We start from the raw sequence: 26,770 nt of genomic DNA on the forward strand, positions 1-26,770 counted from the left end.
TTCTGGAATTGTCCTTTGACATGATATTGCAACCCTCTCTGTAGGTCTTATGGCTAGCCAATATTTATGAAAAGATATTCAATAATTCCTGGCTGTATATGCTGTTGTATTTAAACTTGTATTCATGTTTTCTGAGAGAGTGAATTTGAAATCTGATAATTGATATGATATTTTTTGTTGTGGTTTCAGACACGACCAATCATACTACGACCACGGAGAGACAAATGAATAGATGCGAAAAGAATTACATAGCTTTCCAGAATCTTCTAAAACAACTTCAGACAGATGCTGCCTCCCCTGAAACTCCAACTGCTGCTCATGGAGATCCAAGTCACATTGAACACGTACAGGCCTCAGGGTCCCTCAATCAAGTGGTACAACACTCCCCTGTTGATCCAATGGATCAGCCCTCGAGCACTTGTGACCAAACAGGTGATAGAACACTGACTAGCAATCTGGATAGAACTGGTTCAAACCAGTTCGTGAATACCAAGATAGTGAAATTACCATCCATGACCGATGCTCTACAGTGGGCCGCATGTTGTAAAGACTCCCATCTGAGCTCTCCAAGTATACACGACCCCACCCCATCAAACCATGCAATATCGGCCAATCACATTCAAGTATTGATAACAGGAAGCCTCCATTTGGTTGGAGGGGTGATCAGTATACTAGATCCCAAACTAGCATGCATGCCGAACTCTGAATAATCATCACTACTTTAGAACATCATTTTATATTCTTCATGAACATTTAATATTGAAAAAAGAGGTTCATCTTGTTTTTAAAGATGCCATGGATAATATCATGTATACATAGTTTGTATATCTGGTGCTTTCTTGTACTATCTTATTAACATTCTTCCATTAACCCAGGTGAATGAATCATTTATCTATCTAAAGCCAAATGGAAGTAAATTGAAGATTTAATAATAATATTACTAAGTTAGACTTGTATTGTGCCAAATCCACTCTGTAGAGTGCTCAAGGCACTTATCAAGATTTTTTTAAATTTTTTTTTGTAAGTTTCAGAAGTGAAACATTTTTTTGATTTCTTCAGAAAGGCTGTTCCATTAAGGGATTAGTGGACAAATTATCTTCCCAAGTTTTGGAAACTTTGGGGTAATGAAAGAACTGGTAGTGGAGGAACATAAGGATCTTGAAGGGGTGTAGCCTTTATTTGTTGAAATAAAGTACTGCGGAGAATAACCATGCAAACAGTTGAAAGTTACAAACAAAATATTAAAAATGATATGTTGTTTACAGGGAGCCAGTATAATAGACGAACCAGATGCCCAGTAATATTCAGGATTGTCCAAAGACTCTACTGCCACTAAACAGTATTTAAATAAAGTATACCAATTACCGAAACGGTTTTGAGGCCACTTGCAAGTCTTGGGAAGAGAACTTCTTCATCAGTCATCATGCACATAAAACTGGCATACAATTTGTGATTTTTGTGGAGAGTCTTTAAAGTGCGCATTTAAATATTCCTTTACTTGGAAAATCTGTTACCTCTAATTGAAACAGGTTTTTCTCCAAATATTACATTTGTAAAGATAATTTGACTTGGCAAGTCCTAAAGTTCAAGTTATTCTTCCATAAAATATGTGCCATTGCATGGCTGAATATTAGTCTCATATTGTAGCTTGTCATGTAAGTTCCATTTTTATACAAAAGGTTTTAACTACAGGTAGTCATTCACCTCAAACTTTTAGAACAAACTACTGTATATTTTTTAGAGAAATGAGAGAGAATGACGTGTGTATGTGTGTGACTTTACTTCTGTTTTGTAGAATATCAGTATCATTGTATGGTGGTTTTAATTTGTTTATTGCAATTATTCTCACCTTCAATTAAAGAAAGCATAGTTGCTTGTTGATGATGAAGCTGTTTTTGAACCAGGAAGGGATTAGATAACTCGTGTTGTTGTGGGGCCAGTTGCAGGGACAGTTACGATCAAACGCAACTTGATTTTCAACTAATCAAAGGCATGTATTCCAGACTTGTGATTGATTTTTGTTGAGTTGTGATTGAATGCAATTCTTTCTCAAACAGGCCCTTGCAGTTGGGTGTAGGTTCAATTCAAAGCTTATTTCAGTCAATCAGTCATAAAAATACAAATTTTGATAAAGACATGGGATTGAGAGCCCAAAGAAGTTTAAAAAACAAGCTTGTGGGTGGGGCACCACCAGGATGGAATCCAACTGCTGCACTTCTTTTTTTTCTCCATTTGCCTCTCTTCACCCAAGTGTCACTCATGTGACAGTTGAATGTAATTTTTTAACCCTATGTTAACTGGGCAATTCCAGACCAGGGTTTTAGAATTTGACCCCAATTCAGCACTCAAAATGCTGATCTTGCGATCGCCCTGAAAATTTGCAAGCCCGTAGAGCCAGATGTAAACTACAAGACTGATTAGTAAAATTTTCAAAAGATTACTTTTTATTTAATTGTTGACTTTGCTTTGCCTTAAACTCACTTTAACTAGTTAGTAGAATGATAATTTAATTTAAGGATATTGATTTTGATATTTCTAACAAATTCCAGGATAATAATAATTTTCTATGTATTTTATTGTTTGTGAATTTATTATGTATTCCTATGTTTTTTAACTTTATTTTATTGATTTTAGGGGAATGTTGTAAAAAACTACTCTTGACTTTATAATGAATACTCCAAGAATCCAGTTCAATACTTGATTTTCAAGTGCAGTTGTCTGTGGCAAATTTTTAGAGGTTTATGTGAAAATAGAACATTATTCTTTTGTATACAGTATGTCTAATCAGCATTCAGCAGTACGCTGCACAATATGATATAATCTTGTGTCAATGAAATACCAATTGAATAGACAACACTGTGTGAGTCTGTGTCCATAATACGAAATATCACCTCTAATGATAATGTAGAATTTAGCTTTTGATATGTTAAAAGATACCTGCCTATCTGCTAAAAAAAACAGACATTATTCCTATTGCCTCAATATAACATTAGAGGCCCGTATTCCGAAGGTAGGTTTAACTCAGGCCATGTCTAAGTCTGTGCTTAAATTATGGGAAGCCACAAATGTCAACATTTTCCTTACATTGTATATTTCTAATGATTAATGTGCTCTTTTCTAACTCAAGAATGGTGAAGAAAGCTATCTTATTTAACCTTCCGAAATATTTAAGAATGATTTGATAGAAAAATGAGCTGATACATTTATGACACATTTGGCTATCCATAGTTAAGCCACAACTTCAAACCAGCGTTTGAACTAAACCCGACTTCAGAACACAAGCCATAAGGTCCAAGGGGAAAGGGTCATAAAATAATCCCATATCAATATCACCCGCCACTCTCATCTCCATGTCTACATGTATTTCATGTGTCAGTCTTTGCTCAACGTGTATGACTTCATCCGACGGGGAATTTCAATTATTGCAACTCCTCGACGAAAAATAACTTTGGCGTATGGCAGATCTGCATCTCTGCTTCATTAGTTTCATGCTTTGTCCGCTTGTATGTGAATCATGGGTTTCTTCAAAGAACATATCAGCATCCACGTTGTTGATCCCTCTCATGATTTTGAAGATCTGGGGCACATAACACAAAGGTTAGCAAACGATCATACGCTTGATTTTCACGATTGATTGTACGTTGTAGTCAATGCAATCAATCGTAATGATATTCTTCTATGATGATTTCTAAGCTGTATGTTTCGGGCCCCTGAATGACTTCATTGGACGACGATCAATCCCCATATTGTGGTTTTACACCTGTCATAGCTGTCCCTAATCGAATACCATAATATGCAATATCATGCAGATGTAAAGAGCAGTTTCTGTGGCAAGCGTCTAGGTAAGAAGGAATTGGGGAACTTATTTGCAGAAGAAAATGGGGTTCTATTTTATATATATATATATGCTTCCAGATTTGATTTGTTTGTGCTCTCATTGTGCCTTAATTTGTGTTGTTTGAAACATATATGAAAATTATTACAGTATCTGTAATCATATTTGTAAAGCTGTTTTGTACAACAAAGTCTGAAGTAGCATGTGTTGTAGGTATACTGAAGCTTACACTAATTGGAATACTGGTATTGTTTGATTTCTACTTTTTGTTCAGTCTAGAAATGCATTCATATGAGTGTAAATCTAGCACATGAGTATATCTCCATTCAACTGTATTCTACTTTGGCCTCTTTTTGATGATACTATTATCATATTTGATCTCTATTTAATACTTTTCTGATTATATACAGGTGTGGAATGAGCAGTTCAGTGAAATCTATGATTTTTTAACCTCTTGAATACTGAAATCTGTATTTCCCAAATGCTCTGTTCAGGGACTACCCAGTTTCCATAGGCAACAGGTTAACACTCATAATCGAGATATTCTCTTTTAACTTTGTCTCTTTAAATTGTGTGTGGTGATGTCATAATATAATTCAACTCTGGCAGGGAATGAATTGGTTGAACGATTTATTTGAATTAATTACACATTATTCCACGTTCTGAAAATCTGATATTATGATTTGAGTAATAACATATTTAAATTTTCGTAGCATGCAATTACAATGTACATGCAAATACTTCCATTAAAAAAATGTAGCCCAATTTTTGGGCCACAATGTATGTTTATATGTGCTGTGTATTCTTGCTGTGGTGTACACTATATAATAGATCCAGCGAATGTATGTGTCATAACTCGTAAAGCTGTTCATAAGTTTCACATGATTTTAATACACAATACAGCTGACATGTGCTAAATGAGGTAATAATTTGTGATCAATCGTAACTCTTTGTAAGACAGGGCCCTGATGTGCATCAGTTTAATAGTATGTATGCTTCAAACACAGTATTTGAGACAAAAGCATTAAAACAAAGTGTCACAGGGCTATTAAATTTTGAAGTGAACTTTATTAAATTATTTACCCACAAATATATATATGTACATACTTCTGAATAATCATAAAAAATATCCAATTACTTAAATTCCAACCATAATACAGATAAATCAATAGTTTAAATTAAATCGGTGAAGAAGGTATTCATTGAATCTGTAATGATGGCCACTATCATAGAGAAAGAATAAGTCCAAAGTGGGAGGGAAGCAAAAATAAGAGCAAAGAATTATCATAAAATATTGTCACAAATACACAAATTGACAATATGCAGACCTGCCAACCTCTGGGAATGAAAAACTGTATTCTGTGAAAAAAAAAAAAAAGTGTATTTCATAATAAAATGCTTGGCGCACTCGCTCATCGCGGCGCTCAAGCTGCATGCAAGCTAAAATGCGCAATGCTCTTGCAGATGAAAAAAAAAAATTAGAACATGTGTATATCTTCACCCTGGTTTGAACAAAATGATTGAAAAAAAAAACAAGTTACCTGAAATTACTTTGATCTAATAACCATATTTGTGCACGTTTTTTTTTTTTTTTTTTTTACAAAAAACGTATTTTTCAAAGAATTTTGGTTGCAAAAACGTACTAAATACGGCTAAAACGTACTGGTTGGCAGGTCTGAATATGTAGCACATACATACTTGATTGTTCAATGCTCTGAAAGGGTTTGATCATAACGTTTCCTTTCAATATCATCTTTCTGTCTGTGAAACTTCCATTTTCTTTCTCTATAAATTCCAGTGATATTTATGTGCCTTGCAAATACCATATATTACCATTCAATAGATAACAACCTTTACAAATTCATCATATGAATTCAGTTATGCTGTGTAAAAATATATATCAATTTTGTGCATACTCATTAGATAAATACCGATGTAAGCTCGCTTATCAACAAATTTTCAAATCGAAACAAAGCAGGACCATTCGAGGGATAGATGTACAAACAAAACACACACATATTTCACTCGCACTCTTGAACAGGGAATTGTGTGAAACATCTAATACTCATTTTCAGAAATGATCATGCATTGCAAATTGAATTTTCAAAGGAGATTAATCAATGTAAAACAATATTTAAGTTAAAGGCATATTGTCAGTTTTCATGGGGAATCGATACCATTCAGATGATTAAAGGCAATGCACACCTTACGACTGGTCAACGTTCTGATTTTGGAACAAATCACATTTTGCTTATTTTCTCAAAAGTGAGAATGAAATGAAATTAATTGTAAGAATACTAATATAACAATTTTGGACGATTGAAAGTCTTTATTTTGGAGTTTAGGCCAAATGAGTTTCAAATTGTAGCCAGTGGTACGACTGTTATGACATCATTCTGACTCCATGTTCAACTTGCTTTTATTCTAATAAGGCTGGTAGCATAATCACAAATTTGAACAAGTATTTGTATGATGATTTAGAACTTTATAGAGTAGATGTTCAATGTCTATATTCGCATCAAATTCTACTGCATTTTATTAAAAAATTGGGTTGCACACCAATCGGAAGGTGTGCGGTGGCCTTTAATCAGTACAGATGTCAATGCAAATCCACCTATTGCCTTTAATATGAAAAAGTCATAAGCTCACTTTCCCTGACCCCACAGCCACCCAAAGCCTAAGCAAAATAGGCTTGGCCAAAGAATTTCTTATTGGGACACTGAGTTTGCTTTCCCCCCAAGATGTCTCTGCTACATGTATTTCCAATGCATTTCACAAAGTCTGGGGTCAGCAATAAACCATTCTCAATGAAAGCTGATGCCCACATAAGTTGAGCAATGCTTCTATGACGAGATCTAACGAAGATAGCTCCAACAGAATCATTGCTTTTAGCACAAAAAAATAAATAAATAAAACCTTATCAATCTCAAATCATCTGCATAATTTCCAGTCGAAAATCAACAACAGAGGGTGTCTTTGGAGAAAAAAATCCAGGGTCATATATTTACAAGTTTTGCCAACCATTGTTACGTACCCAATATAACATTGAATCTGTTCCGCCCAACATGTATACTTATAAGAGAAAAGACTTTGTTTCACAAAGTTGGCCAGATTGTTCTTTTTAATGGCACTTAAATAAATTTGATACTTTTATGAGTGTCATATATTACACTGCTGATTATATTATACGGCATGCTCATTTATCATATGCTTGCTCAGACATGGTGCGACAAAACAACATTCAAACTTTTCACCTTAATAGAAATCATAAAAGACCACTGAATGGCAAGAATCATAAATACACAAAAACTCATAAATTATTCCTCAATATACAATACTTACAATGCATTAAATTAAAATAATAATTTAAGGATGATTATCCATTTGGAATAGATTATTTTGTGATATGAAATAATAAGCAGAATTTCAATCAAAGCAGAAGAACAAAAACCCACAAAACAATCATTAAAAAAATACTTTGGCGAGAAAGGAAACTCTTCGAACATGCATTTTAAAGGTCTACAACAGGCAGAGATTGAACTCAGAATTTTTTGTTTGAGCAAATGGGAGTATTGCGGGATCATGCAATATTCATATTTCATCCTATGACCCATAAAAAAACCCAAAATCCTATAACCCTATAAATTTACAATAACTTCTAATAGCTTCTACTCTCAATAAATATAACATACAGCAATAACTTCATGGCATAAAAACAAAGAATATTTATCTTAATTTTCAAATACCATAGCTTTTCATTTGGCACAAATCCGATCTACTTTCGATAAATACCAAAATTTACCATGGAATTTATGTTCTGAATTCTTCTCTTGATACAATGAAAGTAAGATGTCCTGACTACACACATATATCTGGGTTTTCTTTAAACTCTGATATCTTGCACTGTCTTTTGATGCCCATTTCACATCCGGTCCATTGGGTTATCAAAGATGCGTTTCATAATTTGTCATCTGACAACTTTCATTGGTTTTGATTGGCCAAGGAACACATTTGTCTGATTGTTACTATGGTAACTATTGGATAATGAAAACTGGACAGTGCTAAAAACTTTCATGAAACCATCCTCAGATTACCCCCCCCCCCCCGCCCCTTTGTAACACACATTAAATGGTAAACCCAAGGACATTGACTTCTTTATATGGATTTGAATAATGAACACTGTGGTATCTGGCACACCAAAGCACTTTGACTTTTTGAAAAGATTTTGAGTGAAAGGAAACAAGATACTAAAAAGTATTGTGAGACAAAATAAGCTATATAAAAAAAACTTGTCTGAAAGTTATTATAGGTGGACCTGAAATAGATCATGTGCAATAGAATGGACATAAAGACCATGAAGCACAAGTGTCACCAAATCTACAAGAACTTGCAATATCTAACTTTTTTTTGTCGTTGTTGAGAAATTGATATTCATTTTTCAGATACAAGAGAATGAGAAAAGATGAAAACACATCTAGGGGGTGTTTCACAAAGATTTTTAAGTATGACTTAGAGTTGCACTTAAATACCGAGTTGCGTACGGTATGAAAGGCTTGACCGCATTGGTCAAATTGTGTCATGAATGCACACTACTGTGTATCTATCAATAAGATTGCATGTCGCATATCATGTACGTGTCGGCATTTGAGTGCGACTGAAGTCATACTTAAATCTTTGTGAAACACTCTCCAGGCCGTGTATCATAAAAACTTTATTTATAACAGAGGTGAGAAATCTCATGAACAATTTGTTCTCAACCAATCATATTGCACTATTTCATAAGTTTATAACAGCAGCTTATAACTTGCCATTAATAATAAATTTTATGAAACAAGTCATAAGGTTTTAAACAGCTTGAAAAGATGTACTGTGTAGGAAAATAAAACTCAGCAGGATTTTCACTATACAATGCAGCTAAAAGTGATTCAGGACCCAGTTGCATAAAAGTTAACATTTTCAACTACATGCTGAAGAGCCAATCAAAATCAAGGAATACATGTAATACCGATGGATGGCAAAGTTATAAAAACAACTTATAATGCAACAGAGCTGAAACTTTGGTAGGTACTTCATGCAGCAGATAATTTTTATTGTGACTTTGTTAAACAGTATAATTTCTCCTTTTCTTGAGACACATTCAGGATGTGCAACCAGTTCCATGACATTTGCTCCGGTGAAAAATCTACAAGTCAAGCGAAACGTTAAACCTAACCTCCAAAAATAAATAAACCCTAATCCTTACCTTTACATTATTCTGAACTAAAAAACTCTCTTACAATCCTATGTCTAAACCTATGCCATCTGAGATATCAAGACCGGAGCAAATGTCGCAGGAGCAAATGTTGTGTCACAATCAGGGACTTTTTGTGCCTTGTATCAAAAAGGATTTCATAAATCTTTGTTGACCTATAGTAGCCTATCTTGTTAAGTCGCTCCTTCATAATGTTCATTTTGCTTGTGACAACACAATAAGCTTGTATGTTCAAATAAAACCTGGGACTTCCTATTTACTGGAAAAAGATTACAAAACTTTTTCTCAATCTAAACTGACCTATCTTGTCAAGTTGCTCCTTTATCTATGTGGTGTGGTTATTCTTTCCTGACCTACATGTACAGTTGCCTGGCTTGTAAAGCTGCTCCTCTGTCTTTATGGTGTGGTTATTTTTTTCTGACCTATAGTTGTCTATCTTGTCAAGTTGCTCCTTTGTCTATGCAGTGTGTTTACTCTTCTGACCTACAGTAGCTTATCTTATCAAGTTGCTTCCTTGTCTATGCACTATGGTTAGTCTCACGTTGTTTGACCCTGGATGTAGCATTGCCAGAATGCCTTATTAGACCCTCTGAAAGGCCAGTTTCTGTCAATCTATCAAAAAATATATATTATAATACACAAATACATAAATACTCATACATGTATTTTATCATGACACAAATACAAATTGAATCATTATGTACTTTATGTATTCATCACACACACAAATCACTTCCATTTTATGTAAATGTTGAAATGAGCTTGAATTATCAATATTTGAGCAGTTCAAAAAGTTAAGCAAAATATGGGAAAATGGGAATTAGAGATACATAAGTATGATTACTTTATGGAATTTATAGATAATTAATGATACAATTAAGCATAATTTCAAAATCATTGCAAGACAGGTAAAAATGTGAATTTCAAATATCAAATTTATATTATGTTACAGGGCCCATAGGGTGTAGGTTCAAGCAGCCCACTTTCAACAAACCCATATGAAGTTATGAATTTAAAAAGTAATATAATATACTTACACCTCCTCCATCTCTATCTCATCTTCATCTTCATCATCAGAGGGGAGTTGAAGGTAGGGATTATCGGTACCGGGCCTGAACTTGTATGCAGTCACCACGTAGAAGACATAGGTTGCCAATTCAAAGAAGAACTCATCCAACCACATGAATTGGAAAGGCATTGTTACCTAGTTGGGATCAAAGTCAAATTGGCAACATAAATTAAATGTAGAAGTACTGTAACAGGATTAAAAAATAAAACAGTCTAACATTAATGTGATTTATCGTTTATAGCAGGGTGGCACATGTATTTCATATCATGGCCAGAAAATTTAGCTTTAAAGATAAACTCTGGTACTAGTTACAACTAAAACTAAAGTGTTCACAGAATTGAACAAACCCAACACAGAATTTTCAAAAAAATGATATCTGCCAAACAATTTTTCAGGAACATGTATAATTACAGTATTGAGCAAATGTAGATGTGATAAATTGCTGAAAATGTTTATGGTCATTTTGCCTCCGACAAAGATTCTGCTAGGATCGAAAGCTTAGGCCCCTTTTTGACTTACGAAAATGTTTATAGTAGGGTCCCATATGTTGTTATCCATGTTAGTTCCCCTGGGAAAAGCATGCGGTAATGAAATTAACATAACTTCAAGAAAGCATGTATTATTTTATTTAAACTTTTGTTGTTCTAATAAGCATTCTGGAGTATGATATATTCCTATTCAAGGATTGCTTCTAACTATTTCCTATCAAAATTAGATTTCTATTCCAGAACTCAAACTTTGCTTTAAAGGACAAGTCCATCCCAACAAAAAGTTGATTTGAAAAAAGGAGAAAATTCCAACAAGCAAAACACTGAAAATTTTATCAAAATCGGATGTAAAATAAGAAAGTTATGACATTTCAAAGTTTCGCTTAATTTCACAAAACAGTTATATGCACATCCTGGTCGGTATGCAAATTGGCAGACTGATGACGTCACCCACTCAATATTTCTTTTGTATTTTATCATATGAAATATTCTTATTTTCTCCTCCTTGTCATGTGAAACAAAGTTTTATTTCTCCTGAACATGTAGAATTACCATTATTTTAACAGTTTATGGTTAAGTTAAGTTGGTCTTTATTGTCAAATCTGTAAAAATTGAAATATTGTATAATTCAAACAATAAAAAACAAAAGAAATAGTGAGTGATGGACATCATCGACTCTCTCATTTGCATATTGCTGAGTTGTGCATTTAACTGTTTTGTGAAATATAAGCGAAACTTAAAAATGTCCTAACTTTCTTATTTTACATCCGATTTCGATGAAATGTGCAGTGTTATGTTTGTTTGATTTTTCTCTATCAATTCAAATCACAATTTTCTGGGGTGGACTTGACCTTTAAAAACTGTAAGTCATAAATATTATTATGCGTGACTTTAAGGTGTTAAGTTAAGTCCACATATAAGGAAATATCAATCTTACCTTTAAGATATAAACAACTATTCTGGAAAAATAGATGTAGCACACCACCTGCAATGAAAAGAAAATGTATCATACATGTACATGTACATAAAGATTATCCATTTAAAATTGTAGGTAATGAATCTAATCAATAAATTCAAAATTTGCTTGTAGCAAAGTAATAGAGATTGATATAGCTGATTAAATCTTTTATTGAGAACAGATTCATTGTACCACACATCATACTTGTAACAATATCATCACACATTTACCATAAAATACTACAAAATCTTAGGTTTCCTAGCACACATGCAAAAAAAAAAAAGATTGATATCTGACATTTTTCATCAAAAACTAGTAATACATTTTTTTCAAATACCACCAGTTTTTTTACACAATATTAGTTATCTTGCTAAACACCAAATCAGTCATATCATTACGATCCACAATGTATTATCCAAATGGGAAAGGTCATAAAAAATTATGATTATAATAACTTAACCATTATGGTAACTATCACAGAAACCTGTATTATTAGCCTGTTGTGCCGTGACCCTTTAATACAAAAAAGTTAACATAATTATAACGCTTTATGAATAACATCATGAGCACTGATGTGTCTAAGATATCTGTTGGAACTAGAGATCTGTTGTTAACCTATTAATAACAAATCATGGCTCTGGGTCCTGTTTCATAAAACATGTAATTAATGACAAACAAATGGTTCCAGTTATAAACTCTCACAATTATGTCCTTTGCTTGGCTGTGAGAAAGTTTGTCATAGAATTCTTGCCTATATGTGACAATAAGCTTTATGAAGCAGGACCCAGCTATAGCATGTACAGTGTTTGGGGAATAAAATTGATCTTGACACTTACCAAAACATAATATGATCTAAAGAGCTTCAATTTCACCAGACTTATGGCTGCTGTAAAAGAGAAGAAAATAATAAAAAGGAGAAATTTCGTAAGGCGAGGTACAGTGGCACATCAAACTAGGAGGGGGGGGGGGGCTTGTGTCCCCCTTCCTCCCCAATTTTATTGTTTTGCAAGGAAAAAATTAGATAATCCTGCCATCATTCCTAAATGAAGTTAAACTTGCTCACATCTTATTTATGTGGCTGCATACTTTTGTATATTTTACAGTGTGTAATATACTTTACGTTGTGTTATCTTTTAATTGTTTTGGAGAAGTCTTTAACATTTGTCACTGCATATTAAATCAAACACTAAATTTGTGAAATGGTGTGATCAGAGGGAAGTGAGCTATATGTAGTTACTCTGTGCAAGAATTCAAAGAAAACAAAACAACTAGCTTTGACATTTTTTTTTCTTTAACCCCACAATAACACACCAACTAGTCCAACCCCAAAAGACACTCCATCTACTTCTCAAATTAGCACTAGGGATGAAGAGGAAGAAAGTTCTGTCATCAAAAGAGAAGGAGGTATGTCAACAAAAAGAATGCAGTCCTTGAGACCCTTTCCATGGTCAACAGCAATCTTTATTGGAGGAAGGTCCCTATCAACCTAAACTGCAGAAACTTCCTGTCACTACATTTAGTGCAGGAAAGAAAGTAGCTTCTGCTAAGAGCAGCATACCAGTCAGATGTGTTTGGAATAAATCATCTACAAGAATAAGGCATGATTTTCCAGCAAGTATACCAGGAAAGGGTAAGAAGGAGTTTGTCCGTAGCAAATCGGACAACTGGAAAAAGGTCATGAAGAAGTTCAAAGATCATGCAAACGGTACAACTCACAAGGATGCCATGTGCAGACTCATCCCATTGCAAAACAAAACCAAATTCAGTTGGCCAACTATCAAATGAAAAATGCACCTCAGGCACATTTGAAGCTTGGAAAGACAATAAGCAGATTCATTGCTTTCCTATGAAAGCAAACCCTTCCACTTTGAGGACAACATGAGGGAGAAACCTCAGCCAATATAGGTTATTTCCTGGAGCGATTCTCCATTTTCATGACAACGAACAACTCCAATCTTTCTTGAAAAGATCAGTAACATACACCAGCCGAACATACAGAATGAGATCATTGATATATAGTTGGAGCACAGATGCAAAGTATATTATCAAAAGTGAGATCAAAGTTTCAGGACCATACGCGATAATCATAGATGAGACACAAGAACTCTCCCGTGAGGAACAAGTTTCCATGTGTGTCCGATATGTGTGTGAACAGACAGGAGTCACAAAGGAGCGATACATTCGTCTACGGATTACACCCTCAACATACAGGGAAGTCCTTTTTCACTTGTTTTGTGACGACAAAACTTGGATTGGATCTGGGGAGTCTGCGAGCGCAATGCTATGATGATGTGGCAAATATGAGTGTACTGTGCTAGTCAGATGAATTTGGAATAGAGTATTAACATGAATAAGGCATGAATTTTCGGCGGGTATAGCAGGAAAGGGCAATACAGAAATTCGAAGATCATACAAGTGATGCAACTGGTACAACGCACAAGGATGCAATGTGCAGATTTGTCTCATTGCAAAAAAACCCTAAGTCGATTGCCCAATTATCAGATGACAAACGCACCTCAGGCACACTTGAAGCTTGGAACATCTAAAGATATTCATTGCTTTCCTAGGAAAGCAAACTCTTCCACTTTGAAGGAGGATCTTCAGAAAATAAAAGGTACTTCCTGGAGCTATTCTTCATTTTCATGACAATGAACAACTCCAATCTTTCTTGAAAAGATCAGTAACATACACTAGCCGAACATACAGAATGAGATCATTGATATATAATTGGAGCACAGATGCAAAGTATAATCAAAAGGGAGATCAAAGCTTCAGGACCATAGGCGATAATCATAGATGAGACACTAGACCTGTCCCGTGAGGAACAAGTTTCCATGTGTGTCCGATATGTGTGTGAACAGACAAGAGTCACAAAGGAGCAATACATTGGTATATGGACTACACCCTCAACATACAGGGAAGTCCTTTTTCACTTGTTGAAAGATGTGATGACAAAACTTGGATTGGATCTGGAGAGTCTGCAAGTGCAATGCTATGATGGTGCGGCAAATATGAGGGCTTAATACAAAAATTTGCATACTAGAATGAGAGGAGTTGAACATCGTGCCCTCTATGTTCACTGTTATGCAGACATAGTAATAATACTTGGCTGAACCCTTATGATGTGTCTATACTATGAAGTCCAAGAGCTTTTCATAAAGTCTGGTGCCTACATATTACAATCTACTCCATATAAATACTCAAGACAGCGTAAAATTTGTGTGATTTGTTTTGATTGAACAATGTCATTGTGCTGAACCTATATATCTAGCTGTATTACATACATTATCAGTGTATCTCACAAAGTCTGATGTTAGTGAATTATAATCTACTCCCTGAAAATAGAAAACTCAAAAGAGAGTGCCTTTTGTTTGGTTTGTTTCAATTTGACAGTTTGATTTGACTGAGCCTCAATATCAAACTGTATTTTATAGATTTTAGTACTTTTCAATTGCCAGCAAATCTCCTTATGAAAGTGAAAGACAGACTGCCTTGTAATAGTAAAATTATAATAATAATACTAATAGCTGGATTTAGAACGATTTTTGCATGACAATACAAAGAACCTGACGTTAGCTCTAGCTACCACTTTTTTTGGCAGTGTTCAGTGCATTCAAGGAATTAATTTTGCCAGGTACCCATTCACATGAACTGTGTATTTTATGTAATAATAATAATACTGTATGTTTAATATGGTATTTAGATGGTGTTTTTTCAACTTGAAGTAGTGAACGAAACAAAATTCCGATTTGGATGAATAAAGACAAACTTTGAACTTTGGAGCACAGTATGGACAATTTTCTTGCTGAAGGAAAACACGTCATGGCTAGGATTCAAACCCAAGATCCTCTGTTTGAGAGTATAGGGAGTCAGACCCAATAGACCAAGACGTATCATTGAAGAGGATGATAGTATACAAATAATGATTGTTTATGAGTGAAATGGACAGAGTATTTCATGAGGAGAAAGATGAATTGATCATAATGTCTTTTACCAAATGAGTATTCTGTCCATTGCACAAATGAAGAGAAGATTCATTATTTGTGTTATATAACAAAAAAGGATTAATACATCATTTGAAATTTACAAATTTGGATGCAAAAGTTGATTATCGTATACATACATGTAACTGTATTACACACTGCAAACAGGATTGTTTTTACATGTAGTGCCGGTGGTCTTGACTAGTGTACAATGGATGAATCGAACGGATCCAAAATTGCACGGATGATGATGTCATTATAAAATAGACTGAATGATCGATATCAACCAACGAATCAAATGATATGGATCTATCTAGGTGTCATATAAAGTTTTCTTACCTTTGCCGTCTGTCTGAGCAGCATCCTGCAGATGACGTATGGACCATATGACAGGGTATAAGATAGCACCGCAGCAGATAATATCTACAGTAACAAACATCACCTTCCAGGTGGAATACTGTGCTTCTCCTTCCTCGGACGTGTCGGTAATGATGTACGCAACATTGGCAAGAATCTATGGCAAGTAGACATGAAAGCATAGAATATTAATATCATGTGAACCTGTGCAAATAAATAAATAACTGGGTTTTGATGGCTCGGTGGCATTTATTTGTTTATTTGTTTTATTTTTTACCATGCAAGACTAATATTTACATGACAAAATAGAGAGTTACATTTGTAGATAACAACATATAGTAAGAACTAAGAAATAACATATGTTTGAAGCGAAGAGTCACCAAAATATCATTGAATGTAAGTAATATTAGATTATGCTCATTGGTAGAGTGGTAAAGGTTTGTCCTTTAATTTTACAAACAAGATTGCTCTCAGCTAAACAGATGCCAGGATTTACAGTAGCTTATAACATATGTCATTGAAAATAATTGACGAAACCTTTTGTGAAACACCCCTGTCTTCTGATTATGAACCAACAGATTCCAATGCTAGATGTACATTGCCACGGTTCTACAGAAAATAAACAGGGATGTTTTTCATGAAGAGTTTCATCAGTGATGTTTATGGACAGATGTAATAAGCTACCGGAAATCCCTGCATCTGATTGGCTGAGAGCAAATGATCAGTGATTTTCATTGGATAAAACTCTTCATGAAATGAACCCCTGGAAGGATTCAAGTATATAATATTCAGTATATAAACCTCTTTCAAGTTTCTTTTTGATATAATTCTAGCATTAAGATTGCAGTACTCACTTGTAGGGGGATAACAATCCAGAAAAGTTTTTTATCTTGATCCGAGAGAATCGGTTTTATGAAGGCCCAGCCGGATCCAATGAGTACAATGGTTCCAAATAACAGAGCACCCTTCGTTCTGTAAATGACAAACAGACAAACAAACAAAATACAGTAATACCTTTATATAACTCCCACCCAACATTTCATCATTTTAATATTTAATCAAGGAAATCTCAAATTCCATGAAGGTGGTTAACACAGAGAGGTAGGTGTATAAATTTGAATTTTCAATACAAGACAAGTCGCATCAAATGCAGGCCTGTTATTCAACATGTAATCTCACTGTATCAGAAATAAACAAGATGGATGAACGAAGTTAGAAATTAGCAAATGTCCCTGTAAAAACTGTGATTTTGAGGTTTTTTAGGATTAAAGAAATGATTTCACTTAATATTGTTTAAATGAATGATACTGTTACATTAAACCTTGTCACAGCATGTGTTGGGATATTTTTATTTATTTGATATTGATGTATTGCCTCTTGTTCTACTCCCACTTTGTCTTCTTTTAATTTGGTCTCATCCTATTTCATCTACAATCAGTTCATCCACAGAACAGAACAGTGGTGTTATTAGCATTATACCATATTGTTGTGTTTGGGATCGGTAATACATGTATATACAGTGTACCGTAAGTAACGGTGTATTAACCGCACCCCCAACTTTGGACTAAAAAAAAAAAAAAAAAAAAAATCCTTCTCACATTTACATGCATATTTGAGGTACGAAGAAACAAAAACTAAGTTAAAGATTTCAAAGTATTCAAAGAGATTACCGGTATGCGGAAATCTACTGTTCTTGATCAATTCATCTACAAAATAAAGAAATTGGCATTTTTTCCAGTTGTTTTACGGCTTCGTGCCGTCTCTCTCATACGTGGTATCTTATGAAAAGCAAACAGGAAAGAAAAAAATAAGCTGGCGCGAAACGGGACTTTGAGGGGTTAAAATGAATAGCGCCAGCTTAAGTCGCACTAAAACCACAATACAACGCAAGCTAGCTCTCGGCTCTTGCTCAGCTGTGACAAATTATTACCGAGAATGCTTGGCGTCTCTTTGAACTTAGCCAGGGAACTTCGCTGCTTTGAATCGAGAATAAAGTCGAAATTAGTGTCATGAAGGTGGGTGCATTTGTTATGGACACTATTTGATTAAGATCATAATAATCGCTTCCCATTACCCGCGGCTCATACCCCTCTAAACGACATTGCCCTGGGCGGCTACGCCCGGCCACTCGATGTGTTGTGAAGTGGCAGACTTCTTACATGTTCGGGAGGGTTTACGCGGGTGGGCTCAGACCCGTCACCGTGGATAAACCGCACCCCCGACTTTTGCTTATATCCCGCCGAGAAAAAGGTGCGGTTAATACACCGTTACTTACGGTATATATAGGGAAGATTAAATGATCATAAATGATGAAGTTTGATGAAAGTTATTTGCCGTTCAAAATCACAGGGCATTATCAATTCACTGATAATTCAAAAGATAACCGAGCTAGATAAGGATTCACCTTCACTTGTTTACAAACTCCCCCATATGTCATCTAAGAATTCCAAAACCCCCAACACCATTTAACTCTTAAACCCTGACCATAAAAGACCAACCCTGAGTGACGTCACTTAACTTCAAGGAACAAAAGTTTTGACTCGCACTTCCAGCCCTAGTCACTTGCACAGAGCATCACCACACCCCTTATAACAAAGAAAGTTTGATAGACAGTTACCCGTAGACCAATCAGAGCAAGTTCAGATTCCTCCCACCTTAAATTGTTACACCCCCAAAACTAATGATATAAACAAGACTTCTTGAGTTATTAGAGAGAGAATACCAGACCCACACTCATCTTAGACATCCATCCAATATTATTATAACTTCAGAATCTTAATCTTATACTTCAAAATTATTTCTAATCCTGCTTTATCTGAATCTTCATGTACTTTGAATTGTAAACTGTAGCTGATAATTGATTATTAAATACCCTGTGATTTTGAACGGCAAATAACTTTCATCAGACTTCATCATTTCAGCTTCCCTATGTATACACTGTACATATTACCGTTCCCAAACACGACAATATACCAAATTTGTCTAATATCCATATGGTCGAACACCACTTGATATATACCACTAGTTGAACTGAACACACAAAGCAGAAATAAAACCATCTGAGCATTAGACTAAATGACAGTTAGATCAAGTGACAGTTGGACCAAATGGGTCATTTGACCAAAGTAAGAGTGGACTGTGAAGATATAAACATGATGTTGTTGTAGGATCTCAGAATGAGACCATCTGCTACAAGTAGTAGACCCAGTGGATACAAAATGTTTTTTTTTCTTCAACTGGTCACTTTTTAAAAAGAACAGATTACACTAACAACAATAACTTACAAATATGTGATGTAGAAGAGGATTTCAAAGGCTTGCATAGGTCTACCATCGTGGGCAATATAGTGGTAATCCACCTTGAAAAAGAAAACAAGAGGAAAGTAGACAACGTAACTCATCTCATTCAACTAAAGTTGAAATGCAATGCGTCAGGATGGCATCAAGCTGACGATCAGCAAATGAAAATTCCTTAATGTCATCATGAATGCATTCGTCCTGTTCCAGTTTGTAAAGATCTTATTTCATAAATCGGCCGTCAGATGGTAAAACGGTCTAACTCGAAAATTTGACTTTTTGAGGTAAATTCACCTTCCTTGTAATGTGAGGGCGCTCTTCAATGGTGCTATCGAGAAAATCCCATATCTTGATTTAGAGATAATTTCCGTTATCTTGAAACTTTTTTGTATTTTTCCTACAGATTTGATGGTAAAATGGTCTATCTTTGAGTTAGACCATTGTCGGTATAAATATCGTTTGGAGGTAAAACGATCTTTTACATAAACCTTTTAACCTTCTTACTTGAAATTTTTTAATCATCGCTGTCAGATGGTAAAACGGTCTATCTTCGAGTTAGACCAATTTACCGCCACGTCACACGGCCGTCAGATGGTAAAACGGTCTATCTCGAAAATCGCTGAAGAATGTTGTGCATTGGGGTAAGATGGTAAAATGGTCTATAAAGAAGATAGACCATTTTACACTCTTATGATGTGTAGTATGAGTGTTTACATGTGCTGTGGTTAAACAGTTTATCTACACAAAAATCTCATTTATTTCATAATTAAAACCCCAATCAGTTTTTAGTGTTTATTGTGCTTCTTCTTTTCCCATTGCGTAAAATGCATTATTTCTGTCTCATAAAAAAGCTCAAACCTCTAAACTTTAAAGTCATTTTTCTCAGAACAACGTTTTCAAGATAGACCGTTTTACCATCTGACGGCCGAAATGCTGTGTGAATTATTAACATGGTCACTGGATTTGTGTAAAACCTTTTGGCCCTCAAATAGGCAAAATCATATTTTTCCATCTTGTCCAGTTTTAGAAAATGGATACAATGTGAATCGAACTGAATAATTCATAGCGATTATAAATTTCCAATGTTGCCAATTTAAAGAGTTTAGTAATTATACTCTAAAACTGCTTCAAATCAGATAAAGTAAATTATGCTTCATGTACATCAGAAATTTATACAAGCCAACATTTTCAGTATTCTTCAATTTCTGCTAGAATTTAATGAATCACTGCAAGAATCTTGGAAGAAATATATAATCAAGTTGCAAAAGTATCATTTATTTTTATTTTTTTTTTGTCAGTTTTCCACATATAGCTGGATAACCCTCTTCAGTCAAATTGACTGGTTTTCTAAGGAGATACTTTAGTTTGAAGTTTAGGGATAGACATGTACAATACTCACTGCATGAAACATGAGTGAAAGTGATTTGAGCAGCGCCAAGAAGAACATGAAGTAATGGATCTTGAAGACAATCTCTTGATGGCACAGATAATAGATCCAGTAGATAGCCGAGCATAGGAAGAGAAGCGACATGGTAGCATAGAGGGTCGGGAGAGGTATATCCCCTGCCGATAGGTAGTTAGGCCCAACATTCTTCTCCACGATTGACACCTAGGATATTCCAATTTCAAAGAAGCAGGGAAGAATCGATCAATATCATTATCTAGGGTATATGGCAAATATATGTAGATCGAAAGTACAAGTTATAAAGGTAATTTGTGCAACTGCAATTCCTAGCATACCCAAATTTTTTTTTTATTACTTGACACATCTCTTTTGGAAATAACCATATCAATGAATCATTATAATATGATTCGTGTGGTCCAGTGGTTAGAGCATTGGACTCATAATCGCAAGGTTGTGAGTTCGAATCCCAGCTCTGCCATTGTCTCCACTTTGATAAAAAGACCCGAGAGTGATATCTGTCGTCTATAACGTCAGCCACTATGACTGATTAACCTAGACGTAAAATGTTTCATAGGTAATTGGTTATATACCAGCTTGGCGTTCACCAGCAAAATGCTGTCCTGTCGAGTTCTTACGGGAGTTGCCACAAACAGAAACAGAATATCTATAGCGAATAAATGAGAAAAATTGATGTACTTTTGCAGTATTGTGCTTTAGAATTCTTCTCTAGTATTGGTAGCATAAGGGACATTGAAAACTGACTAAATATAGTCTCAAACTGCCCACCTTGAAAATAAGTGTAAGATTAAACTCTTTAAGATTCTACACACATAGAATGATGCTATATGATTGGTTAAAACTGAATCATGTGATCACTTGTACATTTGCCAATCAAACTCAAGGTGGTGTTCTGCTTTTTGCTGATCAATCAAATAAAAAGATCTTATCACTAGAGACTCAACAAATGTTATTATCTGGAGTATGTACAAAATGCAAGTGTATTGCACTGAGTACTATCTTCATTAGGGTGTGTTTCACTATGCACTATCTTGGAAAAGTTTTTTGACCTGTGAACTATCTTTCCTATAAGCACACAATTGAGGCAAAAACATCTACACACTCAAAGCAAACAGGGGCATGACCCAAGACAAGACAAATTGAACTTTTTTTTAGCTTTGCATAATTTAGCCATATGTGTATTTCAGTCCTGGGTCCCGTTACACAAAGGTTAGCGATTAATCGTACGTTTGATTTCTACGATTGATTGTACATTCTAGCCAATGGAATCAATTGTAGAAAAACGTTCTACGATCATTGCTAAGCTTTGTGTTACGGGCCACAGGTGTCATTTCTGTGAAGAAATATTCCCCTCTCTTTGTATAATTAGATCATTTCCCATGTGGAATATAAAGCAAATAATCAACTTTTGGGATCAGTGGATGAGACAAACTACCATTACCGCATTGATATGAATGCAGATGCAATCTTTCTGAAGCAAAAGACACCTACATCAAAATTACCCTGGAAAGTGATAGTTTGCCTCATCACACTTATTGGCATAGATTTCCTTGTTTGGAAATTTGGAAGTTTCATTGGCTATACAAGTGCAAGTAACTTAGGGCGTGTTTATGCTTCCACTTTTCAGGCCAGAATCAGCGTTTTCATGCGTGATAAGTCCAAAACAGAACCACATTTACGATCGGCAATCTGAAACGTCGTTTGAAAATGCTGATTCTGTCTCCACAATGGAGGCATAAATACACCCTTAATAGAGAATACTCACAGAAAAATTTACAGGTGTTCTCTTAGCTGAGCAATGGTGATAGAAGAAGCTGTATAGACCCTGCTCACTTTTGTTTCGAATGCAAACTACAAACTGCAAAGGAAGGGAATTACATAATCAGAACAGAAAAGGCCGAGAAGTGTATTATAGCAATGCCACCACTATTCATATTCATGTATAAGAGTTCATGATCAATATCATCATATTCAATTATCATTTTATGAGATCAATTATGTGCTTGCTGACAATCACTGGCAGGATAAAAGCCCTAAAGGGATAAAGATTCATCTGTTTTGAGAAATAAAAGCATATTATAGCCCTGTAATAATAATATAAAGAAAAACACTTAGCCAAATGAGAATTGCAGTCACTAAAATCAACAAATGAACTCATTAATCATAATAATATAGGTATATTTACTCAGGGAAGCCATTTCAATTCTGACAACTGTTCTCCCAGCGTGCCCTGCTATTATTACCCTGGCTTTAGCTGGGCTGCCTATGTGCTCAAGCATTCAAGGAATTTCTTCCTTCCAGGTACCCATTGACCTCGCCTGGCTTGAGTGCAGCACAATATGGATAAATTTCTTGCTGAAGGAGATTACGCCACGGCAGGGATTCGAACCCACAACCCTCTGTTTCAAAGTAAAAAGACTAATCCACTGGGCCACAATGCTCATTCCAATTGTGACTTCAAAGAATGATTATGCACACTGATTAACCATGAGTCTCGCCCGATTTCGCATTCCATAGAATATGCAATATGATCTTTGGCCCTTAGATGACCTTTGACCTTATCATCATCAAGACCACACATGTGGCATTGCCCGATGATCATTTGAACCAAGTGTTATAAAAATTGATGCAGAAATAAAGAAATTACAACAAGTGATTGAACAAACATTTGACCTTTTGTCAACTTGTCAATTTCATTATCAAAGGCAAAGTACTACAAAGGAAAATACTTAATTTTACTTACATATAAACATTTTCCTCACCTTTTCATTGGGTACATTTAGTCTGATAAAAATTATTAGAAACAACAAAAAACAAACAAAGCACGAGAGCAAATACGGATTCCAATTAAATCTTCACTTGTATTCACATATAATGTTATTTTTCTTCTCTGTAGGATATCTCTCAAAATCAGAAAAGGCAAATACTTTATGAGAAAATCCTTATCCTACTTACACTTGTGTTCATATATAAGATATTGTTTTTCATCTCCATGTCTGTGGGCAGTCTGATCAGATGGGTTGGTGCACTGGTAGGTGGAACTAAAGAACCTTGATTTTCAGAATTTGTGTCTCCTGCATTCTCTGCCACTCCATTTGATTCTGTGTCTCCTGCACTCTGTGGAACTCCATCTGCCTGTGGAGCAGTACTACCTTGTCCTGGTTTAGACTCAGGTGGGCCATCTACAGATCCAGCCTGTGGCTGGTCTGGACCTGCCTTTTCCCCTCCTGCCTCAGGGGCACTTGCCACAGCTTCCTCTTCCAATGGCGCCTGGTCTTTATCACTCGGATTTGGTCCTGGTCCAGTTTCTGACTGCTCCTGGTCTATATCCCCTGGACTTGGTCCAGTTTCTGACTGCTCCTGGACTATATCCCCCGGTTGGACATCAGCAGGGTTTGATCCATCGGAAACCTCTCTCCTCCTTCTGGCCATACTCTGCCCATCTCCTGGGGGCTGTTGGGGGACCGGAGGCTGCTTCGGGGCTGGAGGGGGTTCTTCATCACTGCAAACGTCTCTACCCTCAACCATCGGAACTACATGAAGATTCCTCAGATTTCTACCCCACCTGTTCACTTCCAGGCTTCGAAAAAAGAATAGACAGGTATACACATAAAAAGGACAATGAACTTTTAACATTCAGCACATGATATCACCACCGGTATATTAGTGATTGAAAGTATGTATTGCCTTTTATTTTTACCACTTGTCTCACATACATTTTATACATGTACACTTTTATTGTATTTTTCAAGTCTCTTTTCTGCAGAAATGATTCAGGAAGGGTGTGGGGCAAAGAGATACAATATCCACAAGTTGCCTTTTGACTATTAAAAAAGTGAACCCTGATTGGAAAGCCCAAATGCTTTTTAGGTTTTAGAAAATCATCCTATTCCTATACTGGTGTGCCCTTTTTAATCTTATATTGTATATATATTATATTTTAATCTTTAATTGCTCAAGTTTAATTAAAGTGTTCATGCAATCGTATCATATACAGAATGTTTTATTGTAATTAAATGAATTTAATTTTTAATAGTATTTATCAACTAATGCATACTTCGTATTACAAGAATGCTAAAACTACATCTGCACTTAATTTCTAATTCTAGAACCATTCATCAAGATTTATAATTTCTTGTTGATAAGAATAACAAGATGAGAATTATTTTCAGCTCCTGACAATGACTTCCAACTTACCTTTTGGTTGTAAAGTTAAAAGTTAAATAAATTGTTGCTACAGAATCATTTTTACCAACACTTCCTGGTTTCAGGACACAGTTCCCATTGGTGTGGTCTTCCTAAAATTGAAAAAAATGATGCAATATATAATATTAAAGGGGTACTCCAAGCTGAAAATAATATATAATTTGACAAGTAAAGCAAAATCGGACAAACGAAACAATAAAAATGTCTTCAAATTCAGATAAGGAAAAACAAAATTATGTCATTTTGAAGATGTGCATTACATTGGTGAAACAGTTCTATGCGTGCCTTTATAAATATGCAATGAGCAAGTTGATATTATACCCCCTCTTATTCTTTTGGATTTTATTATATGAAATCATATCTATTCATATTTTGTCATATTTCTTAATCTAACTGAAAGTCATGATATGTTCACAGTGATCTCATTGATAAATACTGGGTAGTGCACATCCCCTGATCATTACATAAGGTGGTGTGTTATGTACATGTACCATAAACAACTAGGAATGTAAGTGTGTTTTTTAAGTCAGACTGAAATCTTTCTGAAACACCCACCCCCCTCGTTCTGTCGGGGGTGTTTCATAAAGATTTAAGTTTGACTTTAAGTCACACTTAAATTTAAGTTGTGTCCGTTATATAACGCATCACCGCATTGGTCAGATCATGCAAACGGGACACCACTACCGCATATCCATCAAGATCAGATTACGCATTAAATTACATATTGTAATCTGCTTTGCTACTTAATTAAAAGTGATCAATCAATTGTAAAACTGAAGCATAATATTTTTTTGCAATATCCCCTGAGTCACATTGAACTCTTTGTGAAAACATCCCCCGGTCTTTTACTCACAGCATAAGATGCACTCTCATAGCTTCCCGACATGTCTAATGTGAAACCAATCAATGTCTTTGGACTCTGTGTCTCTGGTACAGCAAAACTCATGTTTGTAACGTTGATTGAGATCATCCCGCCTTGGAGAAGACCAAAGTTTGTAATCTCGATGTCTCTTCTCAGTTCATCCTGGAATATGAAAAATAATCAATGGTTCAACAATTAGTCCTGAAATGGATAAGTCATGTAATGGAGGGTTATTGGGTTCAGAAGAATAGAGTGAACCCCCCCCCCCAAAAAAAAAGAATAAGAACCATTGAAAGGGCTCTCAATAGGCCTACATGTAGTACCACTCAAGGGGACACTAGGCGGTGCTGCACCATCCCGAGTTTGCTCAATCTCGAGATTTTAGCCCGATCGGCCCTCTTCGCGATTAATCTCGAGATTCAAGAAACCCCGTCTCCACCATCGCAAGAAGAGCGATTCCTGCTCGAGCGAGGCATCGATGCATTATGGTCTAACGCCGTGAATAAATAATCCCGAGTGCGTCTGCACCTACGTATTAGCGCGATAATTCGTAAAATAGCTTGCTATTTTGCAAATAATCGCAAGTTGACTTGCAATTGCAATCTCGAGATTAATCCTACGAACTAGCGCGATAATTGCGTCTCCATTGCAAATAATCTCGAGATTGTTCAGATCGGGATAATTTGTTGGATCAGAAATAGCGGGATGGTGCAGACGGTCCTACTGGGACCTTAATAAGGTCAACAACAAAAAGCTGCCATGGTAGTCAGACTTTCAAGCACCATTGTGTAAGATCCACAGATCTATATTTAATCAAAATTCTTACCTTAGATTTAATTTGTGCTATCTAAACTGCAATAAACTAATTCATTCAAGAAAGTTCATAACTAAAAGGAAAAAAAAATCACCAGACAATTCATCCCACAAGCATTGTCGCGATCATTGTGTGCATTTGTGTGTTTCCATGGGTGCTGACTTTCTACAAATGCAGCACCCCTTATATGCGCTATTGTTGCCTATGAGGTCGATACTCTGATGTATT

The 26,770-nt window shown here is 35.4% G+C and overlaps 2 protein-coding genes across 3 annotated transcripts in view; one reads left to right on the top strand and one right to left on the bottom strand.

Moving 5' to 3' along the window:
• The window catches only part of LOC129277889 (folylpolyglutamate synthase, mitochondrial-like), a 29,363-nt gene extending 24,745 nt beyond the window's left edge, over positions 1-4,618 (top strand). For both annotated transcript variants that reach the window (XM_064109902.1, XM_064109901.1), the window contains exon 13: positions 190-4,618. In XM_064109902.1, coding sequence (XP_063965972.1) covers positions 190-710 — 521 coding nt within the window. In that variant the 3' untranslated portion in view covers positions 711-4,618. The remainder of the gene's footprint in view (positions 1-189) is intronic.
• Positions 4,619-6,096: 1,478 nt separating this feature from the next.
• Positions 6,097-25,893, bottom strand: LOC129277890 (protein GPR107-like). Its single transcript, XM_064109903.1, has 12 exons — positions 25,720-25,893; positions 24,858-24,958; positions 23,616-24,240; positions 22,426-22,518; positions 20,637-20,846; positions 19,226-19,299; positions 16,796-16,913; positions 15,924-16,098; positions 12,438-12,487; positions 11,581-11,628; positions 10,124-10,290; positions 6,097-9,698 (listed from the first exon to the last, which is right to left on the bottom strand). Exons 1-12 carry the CDS (start codon positions 25,834-25,836, stop codon positions 9,605-9,607), a joined length of 1,872 nt encoding a protein of 623 aa, XP_063965973.1. The 5' UTR covers positions 25,837-25,893; the 3' UTR covers positions 6,097-9,604.
• Between the last annotated feature and the right edge of the window lie 877 nt (positions 25,894-26,770).

This window comes from Lytechinus pictus, chromosome 15, assembly GCF_037042905.1.
Source record: "Lytechinus pictus isolate F3 Inbred chromosome 15, Lp3.0, whole genome shotgun sequence".
In the NCBI taxonomy this organism is placed as follows: domain Eukaryota; kingdom Metazoa; phylum Echinodermata; class Echinoidea; order Temnopleuroida; family Toxopneustidae; genus Lytechinus; species Lytechinus pictus.